Genomic DNA, 16,426 nt, shown 5'->3' on the forward strand with positions numbered 1-16,426 from the left:
GAGTGAACTGTTGACATGTACAGTGTATGAGTGAACTGTTGACATGTACAGTGTATGAGTGAACTGTTGACATATACAGTGTATGAGTGAACTGTTGACATGTACAGTGTATGAGTGAACTGTTGACATGTACAGTGTATGAGTGAACTGTTGACATGTACAGTGTTTGAGTGAGATTAATGTTCCATGGTACAGCTTGGTGTCATGCTGGGTCTCTAGTAATGTTCCATGGTGCAGCTTGGTGTCATGCTGGGTCTCTAGTAATGTTCCATGGTACAGCTTGGTGTCATGCTGGGTCTCTAGTAATGTTCCATGGTACAGCTTGGTGTCATGCTAGGTCTCTAGTAGTGTTCCATGGTGCAGCTTAGTATCATGCTAGGTCTCTAGTAATGTTCCATGGTACAGCTTGGTGTCATGCTAGGTCTCTAGTAGTGTTCCATGGTACAGCTTAGTGTCATGCTGGGTCTCTAGTAATATTCCATTGTGCAGCTTGGTGTCATGCTAGGTTTCTAGTAATGTTCCATGGTACAGCTTGGTGTCATGCTGGGTCTCCAGTAATGTTCCATGGTGCAGCTTGGTGTCATGCTAGGTCTCTAGTAATGTTCCATGGTACAGCTTGGTGTCATGCTGGGTCTCTAGTAATGTTCCATGGTGCAGCTTGGTGTCATGCTAGGTCTCTAGTAATGTTCCATGGTACAGCTTGGTGTCATGCTGGGTCTCTAGTAATGTTCCATGGTGCAGCTTGGTGTCATGCTAGGTCTCTAGTAATGTTCCATGGTACAGCTTGGTGTCATGCTGGGTCTCTAGTAATGTTCCATGGTACAGCTTGGTGTCATGCTGGGTCTCTAGTAATGTTCCATGGTACAGCTTGGTGTCATGCTGGGTCTCTAGTAATGTTCCATGGTACAGCTTGGTGTAATGCTGGGTCTCTAGCAATGTTCCATGGTGCAGCTTGGTGTCATGCTAGGTCTCTAGTAATGTTCCATGGCACAGCTTTGTGTCATGCTAGGTCCCTAGTAATGTTCCATGGTACAGCTTGGTGTCATGCTAGGTTTCTAGTAATGTTCCATGGTGCAGCTTGGTGTCATGCTGGGTCTCTAGTAATGTTCCATGGTACAGCTTGGTGTCATGCTAGGTCTCTAGTAATGTTCCATGGTACAGCTTGGTGTCATGCTAGGTCTCTAGTAATGTTCCATGGTACAGCTTGGTGTCATGCTAGGTCTCTAGTAATCCATGGTACAGCTTGGTGTCATGCTAGGTCTCCAGTAATGTTCCATGGTGCAGCTTGGTGTCATGCTAGATCTCTCGTAATGTTCCATGGTACAGCTTGGTGTCATGCTAGGTCTCTAGTAATGTTCCATGGTACAGCTTGATGTTATGCTGGGTCTCTAGTAATGTTCCATGGTACAGCTTGGTGTCATGTTAGGTCTCAGTAATGTTCCATGGTACAGCTTGGTGTCATGCTGGGTCTCTAGTAATGTTCTGTGGTACAGCTTGGTGTCATGCTTTGTCTCAGTAATGTTCCATAGTACAGCTTGGTGTCATGCTAGGTCTCTAGTAATGTTCCATGGTACAGCTTGGTGTCATGCTAGGTCTCTAGTAATGTTCCGTGGTACAGCTTGGTGTCATGCTAGGTCTCTAGTAATGTTCCATGGTACAGCTTGGTGTCATGCTAGGTCTCTAGTAATGTTCCATGGTGCAGCTTGGTGTCATGCTGGGTCTCTAGTAATGTTCCATGGTGCAGCTTGGTGTCATGCTAGGTCTCTAGTAATGTTCCATGGTGCAGCTTGGTGTCATGCTGGATCTCTAGTAGTGTTCCATGGTACAGCTTGGTGTCATGCTAGGTCTCTAGTAGTGTTCCATGGTACAGCTTGGTGTCATGCTAGGTCTCTAGTAGTGTTCCATGGTGCAGCTTGGTGTCATGCTAGGTCTCTAGTAATGTTCCATGGTACAGCTTGGTGTCATGCTGGATCTCTAGTAATGTTCCATGGTACAGCTTGGTGTCATGCTAGGTCTCTAGTAGTGTTCCATGGTGCAGCTTGGTGTCATGCTAGGTCTCTAGTAATGTTCCATGGTACAGCTTGGTGTCATGCTAGGTCTCTAATAATGTTCCATGGTACAGCTTGGTGTCATGCTGGGTCTTTAGTAATGTTCGATGGTACAGCTTGGTGTCATGCTAGGTCTCTTGTAGTGTTCCATGGTACAGCTTAGTGTCATGCTGGGTCTCTAGTAATATTCCATGGTGCAGCTTGGTGTCATGCTAGGTTTCTAGTAATGTTCCATGGTACAGCTTGGTGTCATGCTGGGTCTCTAGTAATGTTCCATGTTGCAGCTTGGTGTCATGCTAGGTCTCTAGTAATGTTCCATGGTACAGCTTGGTGTCATGCTGGGTCTCTAGTAATGTTCCATGGTGCAGGTTGGTGTCATGCTGGGTCTCTAGTAATGTTCCAGGGTACAACTTTGTGTCATGCTGGGTAAGTAAGTAAGTAAGTAAGTAAGTTTATTTAGGTATACACAAATACAGTTACATAGAATTATCATACATAGCAGCATATGTGTAGAGAACGGTCTCTAGTAATGTTCCATGGTGCAGCTTGATGTCATGCTGGGTCTCTAGTAATGTTCCATGGTACATCTTGGTGTCATGCTGTGTCTCTAGTAATGTTCCATGGTGCAGCTTGGTGTCATGCTAGGTCTCTAGTAATGTTCCATGGTACAGCTTGGTGTCATGCTGGGTCTCTAGTAATGTTCCATGGTGCAGCTTGGTGTCATGCTGGGTCTCTAGTAATGTTCCATGGTACAGCTTGGTGTCATGCTGGGTCTCTAGTAATGTTCCATGGTGCAGCTTGGTGTCATGCTAGGTCTCTAGTAATGTTCCATGGTGCAGCTTGGTGTCATGCTAGGTCTCTAGTAATGTTCCATGGTACAGCTTGGTGTCATGCTGGGTCTCTAGTAATGTTCCATGGTACAGCTTGGTGTCATGCTGGGTCTCTAGTAATGTTCCATGGTACAGCTTGGTGTCATGCTGGGTCTCTAGCAATGTTCCATGGTGCAGCTTGGTGTCATGATAGGTCTCTAGTAATGTTCCATGGTACAGCTTGGTGTCATGCTAGGTCTCTAGTAATGTTCTGTGGTACAGCTTGGTGTCATGCTAGGTCTCTAGTAATGTTCCATGGTACAGCTTGGTGTCATGCTAGGTCTCTAGTAATGTTCCATGGTACAGCTTGGTGTCATGCTAGGTCTCTAGTAATGTTCCATGGTACAGCTTGGTGTCATGCTGGGTCTCTAGTAATGTTCCATGGTGCAGCTTGGTGTCATGCTGGGTCTCTAGTAATGTTCTGTGGTGCAGCTTGGTATCATGCTGGGTCTCTAGTAATGTTCCATGGTACAGCTTGGTGTCATGCTGGGTCTCTAGTAATGTTCCATGGTACAGCTTGGTGTCATGTTAGGTCTCAAGTAATGTTCCATGGTACAGCTTGGTGTCATGCTGGGTCTCTAGTAATGTTCTGTGGTACAGCTTGGTGTCATGCTAGGTCTCTAGTAATGTTCCATGGTACAGCTTGGTGTCATGCTAGGTCTCTAGTAATGTTCCATGGTGCAGCTCGTGTCATGCTAGGTCTCTAGTAATGTTCCATGGTACAGCTTGGTGTCATGCTAGGTCTCTAGTAATTTTCCATGGTACAGCTTGGTGTCATGCTGGGTCTCTAGTAATGTTCCATGGTACAGCTTGGTGTCATGCTGGGTCTCTAGTAATGTTCCATGGTGCAGCTTGGTGTCATGCTAGGTCTCAAGTAATGTTTCATGGTACAGCTTGGTGTCTTGCTGGGTCTCTAGTAATGTTCCATGGTGCAGCTTGGTGTCATGCTAGGTCTCTAGTAATGTTCCATGGTGCACCTTGGTGTCATGCTGGATCTCTAGTAGTGTTCCATGGTACAGCTTGGTGTCATGCTAGGTCTCTAGTAGTGTTCCATGGTACAGCTTGGTGTCATGCTAGGTCTCTAGTAGTGTTCCATGGTGCAGCTTGGTGTCATGCTATGTCTCTAGTAATGTTCCATGGTACAGCTTGGTGTCATGCTGGGTCTCTAGTAATGTTCCATGGTACAGCTTGGTGTCATGCTAGGTCTCTAGTAGTGTTCCATGGTACAGCTTGGTGTCATGCTAGGTCTCTAGTAATGTTCCATGGTACAGCTTGGTGTCATGCTAGGTCTCTAGTAATGTTCCATGGTACAGCTTGGTGTCATGCTGGGTCTTTAATAATGTTCCATGGTACAGCTTGGTGTCATGCTTGGTCTCTCGTAGTGTTCCATGGTACAGCTTAGTGTCATGCTGGGTCTCTAGTAATATTCCATGGTGCATCTTGGTGTCATGCTAGGTTTCTAGTAATGTTCCATGGTACAGCTTGGTGTCATGCTGGGTCTCTAGTAATGTTCCATGTTGCAGCTTGGTGTCATGCTAGGTCTCTAGTAATGTTCCATGGTACAGCTTCGTGTCATGCTGGGTCTCTAGTAATGTTCCATGGTGCAGGTTGGTGTCATGCTGGGTCTCTAGTAATGTTCCATGGTACAGCTTGGTGTCATGCTGGGTCTCTAGTAATGTTCCATGGTGCAGCTTGGTGTCATGCTGGGTCTCTAGTAATGTTCCATGGTACAGGTTGGTGTCATGCTGGGTCTCTAGTAATGTTCCATGGTACAGCTTTGTGTCATGCTAGGTCTCTAGTAATGTTCCATGGTACAGCTTGGTGTCATGCTAGGTCTCTAGTAATGTTCCATGGTGCAGCTTGGTGTCATGCTAGGTCTCTAGTAATGTTCCATGGTACAGCTTGGTGTCATGCTGGGTCTCTAGTAATGTTCCATGGTACAGCTTGGTGTCATGCTAGGTCTCTAGTAGTGTTCCATGGTGCAGCTTGGTGTCATGCTAGGTCTCTAGTAATGTTCCATGGTACAGCTTGGTGTCATGCTAGGTCTCTAGTAATGTTCCATGGTACAGCTTGGTGTCATGCTGGGTCTTTAGTAATGTTCCATGGTACAGCTTGGTGTCATGCTAGGTCTCTCGTAGTGTTCCATGGTACAGCTTAGTGGCATGCTGGGTCTCTAGTAATATTCCATGGTGCAGCTTGGTGTCATGCTATGTTTCTAGTAATGTTCCATGGTACAGCTTGGTGTCATGCTGGGTCTCTAGTAATGTTCCATGTTGCAGCTTGGTGTCATTCTTGGTCTCTAGTAATGTTCCATGGTACAGCTTGGTGTCATGCTGGGTCTCTAGTAATGTTCCATGGTGCAGGTTGGTGTCATGCTGGGTCTCTAGTAATGTTCCATGGTACAGCTTGGTGTCATGCTGGGTCTCTAGTAATGTTCCATGGTGCAGCTTGGTGTCATGCTGGGTCTCTAGTAATGTTCCATGGTACAGCTTGGTGTCATGCTGTGTCTCTAGTAATGTTCCATGGTGCAGCTTGGTGTCATGCTAGGTCTCTAGTAATGTTCCATGGTACAGCTTGGTGTCATGCTGGGTCTCTAGTAATGTTCCATGGTGCAGCTTGGTGTCATGCTGGGTCTCTAGTAATGTTCCATGGTACAGCTTGGTGTCATGCTGGGTCTCTAGTAATGTTCCATGGTGGAGCTTGGTGTCATGCTAGGTCTCTAGTAAGTTTCCATGGTGCAGCTTGGTGTCATGCTAGGTCTCTAGTAATGTTCCATGGTACAGCTTGGTGTCATGCTGGGTCTCTAGTAATGTTCCATGGTACAGCTTGGTGTCATGCTGGGTCTCTAGTAATGTTCCATGGTACAGCTTGGTGTCATGCTGGGTCTCCAGCAATGTTCCATGGTGCAGCTTGGTGTCATGACAGGTCTCTAGTAACGTTCCATGGTACAGCTTGGTGTCATGCTAGGTCTCGAGTAATGTTCTGTGGTACAGCCTGGTGTCATGCTAGGTCTCTAGTAATGTTCCATGGTACAGCTTGGTGTCATGCTAGGTCTCTAGTAATGTTCCATGGTACAGCTTGGTGTCATGCTAGGTCTCTAGTAATGTTCCATGGTGCAGCTTGGTGTCATGCTGGGTCTCTAGTAATGTTCCATGGTGCAGCTTGGTGTCATGCTGGGTCTCTAGTAATGTTCTGTGGTGCAGCTTGGTGTCATGCTGGGTCTCTAGTAATGTTCCATGGTACGGCTTGGTGTCATGCTGGGTCTCTAGTAATGTTCCATGGTACAGCTTGGTGTCATGTTAGGTCTCAAGTAATGTTCCATGGTACAGCTTGGTGTCATGCTGGGTCTCTAGCAATGTTCCATGGTGCAGCTTGGTGTCATGCTAAGTCTCTAGTAATGTTCTGTGGTACAGCTTGGTGTCATGCTAGGTCTCTAGTAATGTTCCATGGTACAGCTTGGTGTCATGCTAGGTCGCTAGTAATGTTCCATGGTGCAGCTCGTGTCATGCTAGCTCTCTAGTAATGTTCCATGGTACAGCTTGGTGTCATGCTAGGTCTCTAGTAATTTTCCATGGTACAGCTTGGTGTCATGCTGGGTCTCTAGTAATGTTCCATGGTACAGCTTGGTGTCATGCTGGGTCTCTAGTAATGTTCCATTGTGCAGCTTGGTGTCATGCTAGGTCTCAAGTAATGTTTCATGGTACAGCTTGGTGTCATTCTGGGTCTCTAGTAATGTTCCATGGTGCAGCTTGGTGTCATGCTAGGTCTCTAGTAATGTTCCATGGTGCAGCTTGGTGTCATGCTGGATCTCTAGTAGTGTTCCATGGTAGAGCTTGGTGTCATGCTAGGTCTCTAGTACTGTTCCATGGTACAGCTTGGTGTCATGCTAGGTCTCTAGTAGTGTTCCATGGTGCAGCTTGGTGTCATGCTAGGTCTCTAGTAATGTTCCATGGTACAGCTTGGTGTCATGCTGGGTCTCTAGTAATGTTCCATGGTACAGCTTGGTGTCATGCTAGGTCTCTAGTAGTGTTCCATGGTGCAGCTTGGTGTCATGCTAGGTCTCTAGTAATGTTCCATGGTACAGCTTGGTGTCATGCTAGGTCTCTAGTAATGTTCCATGGTACAGCTTGGTGTCATGCTGGGTCTTTAGTAATGTTCCATGGTACAGCTTGGTGTCATGCTAGGTCTCTCGTAGTGTTCCATGGTACTGCTTAGTGTCATGCTGGGTCTCTAGTAATATTCCATGGTGCAGCTTGGTGTCATGCTAGGTTTCTAGTAATGTTCCATGGTACAGCTTGGTGTCATGCTGGGTCTCTAGTAATGTTCCATGTTGCAGCTTGGTGTCATGCTAGGTCTCTAGTTATGTTCCATGGTACAGCTTGGTGTCATGCTGGGTCTCTAGTAATGTTCCATGGTGCAGGTTGGTGTCATGCTGGGTCTCTAGTAATGTTCCATGGTACAGCTTGGTGTCATGCTGGGTCTCTAGTAATGTTCCATGGTGCAGCTTGGTGTCATGCTGGGTCTCTAGTAATGTTCCATGGTACAGCTTGGTGTCATGCTGGGTCTCTAGTAATGTTCCATGGTGCAGCTTGGTGTCATGCTAGGTCTCTAGTAATGTTCCATGGTACAGCTTGGTGTCATGCTGGGTCTCTAGTAATGTTCCATGGTGCAGCTTGGTGTCATGCTGGGTCTCTAGTAATGTTCCATGGTACAGCTTGGTGTCATGCTGGGTCTCTAGTAATGTTCCATGGTACAGCTTGGTGTCATGCTGGGTCTCTAGCAATGTTCCACGGTGCAGCTTGGTGTCATGCTAGGTCTCTAGTAATGTTCCATGGTACAGCTTGGTGTCATGCTAGGTCTCTAGTAATGTACTGTGGTACAGCTTGGTGTCATGCTAGGTCTCTAGTAATGTTCCATGGTACAGCTTGGTGTCATGCGAGGTCTCTAGTAATGTTCCATGGTACAGCTTGGTGTCATGCTAGGTCTCTAGTAATGTTCCATGGTGCAGCTTGGTGTCATGCTGGGTCTCTAGTAATGTTCCATGGTGCAGCTTGGTGTCATGCTGGGTCTCTAGTAATGTTCTGTGGTGCAGCTTGGTGTCATGCTGGGTTTCTAGTAATGTTCCATCGTACAGCTTGGTGTCATGCTGGGTCTCTAGTAATGTTCCATGGTACAGCTTGGTGTCATGTTAGGTCTCAAGTAATGTTCCATGGTACAGCTTGGTGTCATGCTAGGTCTCTAGTAATGTTCCATGGTACAGCTTGGTGTCATGCTAGGTCTCTAGTAATGTTCCATGGTACAGCTTGGTGTCATGCTAGGTCTCTAGTAATGTTCCGTGGTACAGCTTGGTGTCATGCTAGGTCTCTAGTAATGTTCCATGGTACAGCTTGGTGTCATGCTAGGTCTCTAGTAATGTTCCATGGTGCAGCTCGTGTCATGCTTGGTCTCTAGTAATGTTCCATGGTACAGCTTGGTGTCATGCTAGGTCTCTAGTAATTTTCCATGGTACAGCTTGGTGTCATGCTGGGTCTCTAGTAATGTTCCATGGTACAGCTTGGTGTCATGCTGGGTCTCTAGTAATGTTCCATGGTGCAGCTTGGTGTCATGCTAGGTCTCGAGTAATATTTCATGGTACAGCTTGGTGTCATGCTGGGTCTCTAGTAATATTCCGTGGTACAGCTTGGTGCCATGCTAGGTCTCGAGTAATGTTCCATGGTACAGCTTGGTGTCATGCTAGGTCTCTAGTAATGTTCCATTGTGCAGCTTGGTGTCATGCTAGGTCTCTAGTAATGTTCCATGGTGCAGCTTGGTGTCATGCTAGGTCTCTAGTAATGTTCCATGGTGCAGCTTGGTGTCATGCCAGGCAGATCTTACTCTCACTCAGTGAAGGTAGCAGGTCATACATTGTTGGCTGGTGTCAAGTTGGGTAGTAATTGCTTTGCTAAGACTGGAAATGCTAGAACTGAATGTTTGTGGAGGATTGTGCTAGTGACTGCTATCATGACAGGCTTCCAACACTTATGATGGGATAGGTGATTATTACTTCATGCATTGGGCAGGGAGGAATGACGTCTTATAGGAGTAAAGAAGAGACAGATGGGAGTGTCAAAAAGTGCAAGAGACAGTGGTAAATTGAAAAGGCTAAAGTAGCAGGGATAGATGGGCTTAAGACTGAAATGTTCAAAGCCGTTGGGAATACAATTTTTGAGTGGCTTCTGTAATTGTTCAATATATGTATGAAAGAAGAGAATGCACCTAAGAAGTGGCAGAGAGCATGCATAATTCCTTTTTATGAGGGAAAAAGGAGAAATAAGCCTGTTAGATATTCTAGGGAAAGTTCATATTATAATTGTTAGAGAAAGAGTTAGGGGTAGGACAGAATGTAGGATTGCAAGGGAACAAAGAGGATTTAGGATGAGTAAGGAATGTGTGGAGTAAGTGTTTATATACTGAAGCATATAGGTGAACAATTCTTAGACAGTGATAAAGAAATGTTTATTGCATTTATGGATTTAGAAAAGGCATATGATAGAGGAGCAGTGTAGCTGACATTGCAAATGTATGAAATTAGCAATAGATTGCTAAAAGCAGTAAAGAGTTTTTATGCAAATAGTGTGACTCAGGTCAGGATATGAAGGAGAAAGGAGGATTATTTCTCAGTAAATGTGGCCCTTAGACAGGGATGCACAGTGTCACAGTGTCTGTAAAAGAAGTGAATGGTAGAGTGCGGGGGTACAGATGCAGGATTAGATGATGGAGTCTGATGCAAGGTGGGAGTTGTCGGCGTTGCTCTTTGCCAGTGACACAGTTTTTTGTTTTTTTCCGACACTGGCCATCTCCCACCAAGGCATGGTGACCTAAAAAGAAAAATGTGCAAAAAAAAAAATAAATAAAGATTTTCTTTGCACATTTAGTAATTATACAGTAGAAGGGGTTATTAGCGCCTTGCTCCTGGCATTTTAGTCACCTCTCATGACACGCATGGCTTACGGTGGAAGAATTCTTTTCCACTTCCCCATGGAGATAAAAAGAAAATAAAAAACATGAACTATTAAGAAAATAGAAGAAAACTTAAATCGATGTGTATATCTACGCATGTTCATGCATGTGTAGTGTGATGTAAGTGTAAGTAGAGGTAGCAAGATATACCTAATATCTTGCATATTATGAGACAGAAAAAATGATGGTTCATTTGAATAATTCTGAAGAGAGGTTGCAAAGTTTGATGGAGGAATTTGGGAAGGTATGTAAGACATGGAAATTAAAAGTGAATATTGAAAAGAGTAATGAGATAAGAGTAACAAAATATTTAGGGAGGGAAAAATTGGATATCAAATTGGAAGGAGGGAGTATTGAGGATGTGAATGTATTCAGATATCTGGGTGTGGACAGGTAAGCAGAAGAGTCTGTGAAAGATCATGTGAACATTAAATAGATGAGAAATAAAAGGCGAGTGGTGCATTGACTTACTCTCATTATCTATAATTCTGCCATCATTTACGCCTACGCCCACCCAAATGACTGTAAGCACACAGTTCCTAATATAACTGTTGCATATTAAATCTTAAGTGAATGCTAAGTTTGTCTGTGATACTCTCCCAGTATGGCTTTAATATAAATAATGTATCATGCCAAGATACATTACTAAATCTACCATTTGTAATATTAAATGATTTGAAGTACCTAACTATTTTAAACCTAATTATGTATGTACCTAACTGGGAATGTATCTAATTATGTACCTAGTAATATGTTCAAATGTACTGCTCAAATATAACCTATATCAAAATAGCATAAGAATTAGTATTAGTCTGCCCAAAGTGTCGAGGCACGATAGCGGCCATTTTTCTCATTAAAACCTCATAATGTGTAAACTACTCATTGTAAGCTTTTTTCTTTTCTTTCAACAAACTGGCCATATCCCACCGAGGCGGGGTGGCCCCCCCCCCAAAAAAAAAAAAACGAAAGTTTCTCTTTTTATATTTAGTAATTTATACAGGAGAAGGGGTTACTTGCCCCTTGCTCCCGGCATTTTAGTCGCCTCTTACAACACACATGGCTTACGGAGGAAGAATTCTGTTCCACTTCCCCATGGAGATAAGAGGAAATAAACAAGAACAAGAACTAGTAAGAAAATAGAAGAAAACTCAGAGGGGTGTGTATATATATGCTTGTACATGTATGTGTAGTGTGACCTGAGTGTAAGTAGAAGAAGCAAGACGTACCTGAAATCTTGCATGTTTATGAGACAGAGAAAAGACACCACCAATCCTACCATCATGTAAAACAAGTACAGGCTTCCGGTTTACACTCGCTTGGCAGGATGGTAGTATCTCCCTGGGTGGTTGCTGTCTACCAGCCTACTACCTAGGATTGTAAGCTTTACAATGATATAAATATTTGCATTTGTATTGAGGGATCTGTGGTAAAAATATTTATTTTTGGAGGCATCAAGATGAATATCAGAGTTCAGTAATTTCAACACTTTGATGTGGGTTCGAGGCCTCCAACTTCCAAGCCTTGCAGCTTGCAAGTTGGAGGCAGTAGAGATGTCATGCTTGAGATTTTTTTTTTTTTTTTTAACACCGGTTATATCGTGCCGAGGTAGCATGACCTGAAAAAATAAGAAACATTCTTAGCATCACTCTGTTAGTACCTTGCCAAAGGTGTGCAGACACTACTGCTCAGTGCCTGCACTCACACTCTAACAGCACATTGATTAGTAAAAGTTACTTGCCCTGACTCCTGTTTAACATGCTCATATATGCCCGTTGGATGATCAAGCCCCTCGCGTATAAAACCCTCTTCCTCCAGTCTTTCCTAGGATGGCTCTTACCCTTCCTTTCCTCCACTTCTGATTTATACACTCCAAGTCATCCTGTTTTGTTCCATTCTCTCTGAATGTCCAAGCTACCTCAACAATCCCTCCTCGGCTATCTAAATACAGTGGTACTTCCAATTTCAAACAGCTCCCAACTTGAACAATTATGTAAGTGTATTTTTGTAAGTGCTTTTGTAAGTGTATTTTTGGGGGTCTCAAACAGACTAATCTAATTTACAATATTCCTTATGGGAACAAATTCGTTCGGTAACGGCACTCAAACAGCCTTCTGGAATAAATTTAGGCCGAAATTTGAGGTACCACTGTAATAGTAATGCTGCACCTTCTACTCTCCCCACTACAGACTCTGCATAATACTCACACTGCACATGACCCTTAGACATGACATCTCCACTGCCTCCAGCCTCCTTGCTGCAGGTTTGAAACCCATGCTTCACAAATATATAAGAGTATTGGTATCACTGTTCTCAGATAGTCCCCTTATTGTTTCCAATGACAACATTCTTTATCTCCACAGATGCCTCAGTGCACCACTTGCCTTTTCTTCCTCATCAACTCTATGGTTTGTGTCATCTTTCACAGACCTGTCTGCCAACATCTCCACTAGCAAATATTGAAACACACTCATTTCTTCTATACTCCCTCCTTTCAATCTGATATTCAGTCTTTTATTACCTAATTTTTTTTTGTTACCCTCATCACCTTACTCTTTCCTACACACATAAATATATATATATATATATATATATATGTTCACTCTTAATTTCCCTCTTTTACGTACTCTCCGGAATTCATCCAACAACCTTTTCAACTTTTCTGCATAAAGCAACTGTGATAGCTCGCGCTTCATATTAGATTCTTTATCTTTTAATCCCACACCTCACCCAAACACCCTAGCATTCACATTCACAATTCCACCTATGAATATATTAACCCTTTCAGGGTCCAAGGCCCAAATCTGGAGTCACGCACCAGTGTCCAAGAATTTTCAAAAAAAAAATTTGTTATTTTTTCTTATGAAATCGTAGAGAATCTTTTTGTGAAGGTAATAAAACAAAAAGTACGAAATTTGGTGGAAAATTGACGAAATTATGCTCTCGCGAATTTTGATGTGTCAGCGATATTTACGAATCGACGATTTTGCCGACTTTGACTCCCATTTTAGGCCAATTACATTATTCCAATCAACCAAATTCTTAGCTATTTCACTAGTATTACTTCTATTCTATCGATTGAGCACAAGAAATCGCCAAGTCAACTGTTTCAACTACAAAATAAAGTGATCAGAAATTGTTAATTTGGCCAATTTAACACAAAGTTCAAAATATTCCAGTTTCAAAATAGGGTCCAGAATGAACAATGTAGGCATTCCTGGCACTAAACTAACATTTCCTCTGTTCATTAGTTATGTTTTGAGGCTTTACAAATAAATTCCATTTTGATTTTTTATTCACATAATGAATTTTTATTCACACCAAAAAATAGAAGATTTACTGTTATGCAATACTGTAATAATTGTATAAATATCATCACCATATTTGTGAATGTATATTAGACCCACCAGCTGACGTGTATTAGACGTGTGAGGTCGTTTGTTTTACTCTTGAATATCGGCAAAAATTTAACATTTCTGCTACTTTGAGCTCAGTTTCAAGCCATTTCCAGTGCTAAAACCAATCAAAATCATCTCTATTTCTGTAATATGTCTTCCATTCTATCAAATGAGACAAAGAAATCGCAAATATAACTTTAAAAAACATACGAAAAAACACTGCAAAGTTGCTGTTTTAATCGAAAAAATCATGATTTCATTTTTTTTCTCTCATTATACACAGTGTGCTGCAGGATCTGTTTTATGTGGTGCACACATACCACATAGATGTATTCTCTCATATCTAGGCCCAAATGTACCACTCACAGTTTATCAGAGTGAGCTGAGCTCATGGCGTAGATCTACGGTTTGGACCCTGAACGTAAAGCCGTAGATATACGGGACGGACCCTGAAAGGGTTAAACAACCATGGTGGGATCACACTTACTTTCCAAAGGCTTTTACTGGAAATTTATCTACCTCCTACATATTTTAACCTAAGCCTTACTATCCTTAATCTACCATGTATTCCATACACCTACAACATCTACCACATTGCTCCCCTCTCCACCCTATCATATGCCTTTTGGAAATCCATAAATGCAACAAGACTTCTTCACCCTTGTCTAAATCTTCTTTCAACAAACTGGCTGTATCCAACTGAGGCAGGGTGGCCCAAAAACAAAAACAAAAGTTTCTCTTTTTAAATTTAGTAATGTATACAGGAGAAACGGTTAATAGCCCCTTTCTCCCGGTATTTTAGTCTCCTCTTACGATACACATGGCTTACAGAGGAAGAAGTCTGTTACACTTCCCCATGGAGATAAGTGGAAATAAACAAGAATAAGAACTAGTAAGAAAATAGAAAACCCAGAGGGGTGTTTATATATATGCTTGTACATGCATGTGTTGTGTGACCTAAGTGTAAGTAGAAGTAGCAAGACGTACCTGAAATCTTGCATATTTTTTTTCTTCTTTCAACGCACCGGCCATATCCCACCGAGGCAGGGTGGCCCAAAATGAAAAACAAAAGTTTCTCCTTTTACATTTAGTAATATATACAGGAGAAGAGGTTACTAGCCCCTTGCTCCTGGCATTTTAGTTGCCTCTTACAACACGCATGGCTTACGGAGGAAGAATTCTGTTTCATTTCCCCATGGGGATAAGAGGAAATAAACAAGAAGAACAACTAGAAAGAAAATAGAAGAAAACCCAGAGGGGTGTGTATATATATGTTTGTACATGTATGTGTAGTGTGACCTAAGTGTAAGTAGAAGTAGCAAGACGTACCTGAAATCCTGCATGTTTATGAGACAGAAAAAGGACACCAGCAATCCTACCATCATGTAAAACAATTGCAGATTTCCGTTTTGCACTCACTTGGCAAGACAGTAGTACCTCTCTGGGCGGTTGCTGTCTACCAGCCTCATACCTATTCTTGTCTAAATATTGTTCACTTACATGGTTCACTGTAAACACTTGGTCTACTCAACTCTTACCCTTCCTAAACCTTCATTCATCTGCAACACTTGAATGTAGATCTCTATTATTTCAGCAGTACTTTCAGTTACTAATTTTGCTTTCTTTGACAGACACTGAGGAAGATCATGGGATATATCAAGCTGAGACTTGAAGCAACTTGGAATGATACTAACAAACAGAAGGATTCTTCATAATATTGTGGCAGCACCTCATTTTTTTAATATGACTGTCATCAACATCACCTGTAACTGTCATTTTTATATTTCATGGTAATGAAGGAACTTTATATTTCATGGGGAAATGAACATTGAACCCTTGACCTGACCAACTGATAGTAGGGAGGAGGTATATGTTATTGCCAATTGTCCCTAGAGTCCAAATAACAAAAGAAAAAATTCATGATCGTAATTTAAATGCACAATGTTCAGAATAAGCAGATTTGGTATGTTGATTCAAGACTATGGAACATTAGAAACTTTGTAACCCAAAAGCAGTAACAGCACAGTAGAACCTTCCCGTATCCACAGATTCGGTATCCACGGTTTCAGTTATCCACAGTTTAGTGGCCCAAAGGCTAAGAGAAGCCGTGAAATACTTCCCATCAGTGAAAAAGTGCTAATTCTAGACTTGTTTTGCTTAATTTGTCAAACTTGATCATAGGTATGTAAAGGAAAAATGACTTATATATAGGGTTCACTACTATCCATGATTTCAGGTATCCGTGAAAGGCCTTGGAACATGTTCCCTCTGGATACGGGAGACTCTACTGTAAGAATTGTAATTATACTGCAGGAATTGTAATTAAAATAAAAGTGCTGTACGATAGTATATTAATTTTACTTTAAGTTTTGTGGTGTGATGATGAGGTATAAACTGCTCTGATCAATAGTGGTGACCCAGAATAACTTCTGTTCAGAGACATAGGGGCTGTAAAGCTCCACTAGTGAAATTGTAGCTCCACTAGTGAAATTGTAGATGGCTGAGAAGATGGATATCAATCACTGTTTCTTGACCACATATTCCTCATATACCCATGCAGTTGAGATGCCAAAATCAACCTTCCTTATTGGATAAGTGCATGCACCCGTACTGGAGATACATTGGAATCATTGGGATCTTTTCATTTATTCAGAAGACCACCAGACACTATCACTGCAGACAAAATCTGGAATCTATAACTTTTTCCATTTTCTCCATTGATTCTAATGTTTGTCCACGGTTTTCAAAATCTGTTAAATGGGATCCATTAACCCGTAAACGGTCCAAACGTATATATACGTTTTTTCAACATTTGAAAGTATGTAAAAAAAGTAGATCTTCTTTTTTTTTTTCTACATTTGAAAATGTGTAAAAAAAACTTTGATCTACTTTTTTTTTTTGTTATATTTGAAAATATGTAAAAAAAACTTAGATCTACTTTTCTAGCACTACACATGTGGAAGTAGATCTGCTTGGATCATTTACGGGTTAATTAGAAGTTTGCCTGTATAACAAACTTAAGTCTCGTCAACCTTTTGTCTAGATGTGGAGTTATTTTCAGCACTGATGGGTGCAGAGTTGTTACAGAACTACAAATATATATATTTTTTAACAC

At 42.2% G+C, this 16,426-nt stretch overlaps 1 protein-coding gene across 1 annotated transcript in view; it reads left to right on the forward strand.

Moving 5' to 3' along the window:
• The window catches only part of LOC128699918 (uncharacterized), a 321,982-nt gene extending 306,325 nt beyond the window's left edge, over window positions 1–15,657 (forward strand). Inside the window, exon 13 of the mRNA XM_070102480.1 lies at window positions 14,943–15,657. Within this exon, the coding sequence (XP_069958581.1) occupies window positions 14,943–15,026 (84 nt within the window). The 3' untranslated portion in view covers window positions 15,027–15,657. The remainder of the gene's footprint in view (window positions 1–14,942) is intronic.
• Window positions 15,658–16,426: the final 769 nt, after the last annotated feature.

This window comes from Cherax quadricarinatus, chromosome 81, assembly GCF_038502225.1.
Source record: "Cherax quadricarinatus isolate ZL_2023a chromosome 81, ASM3850222v1, whole genome shotgun sequence".
Lineage (NCBI taxonomy): Eukaryota > Metazoa > Arthropoda > Malacostraca > Decapoda > Parastacidae > Cherax > Cherax quadricarinatus.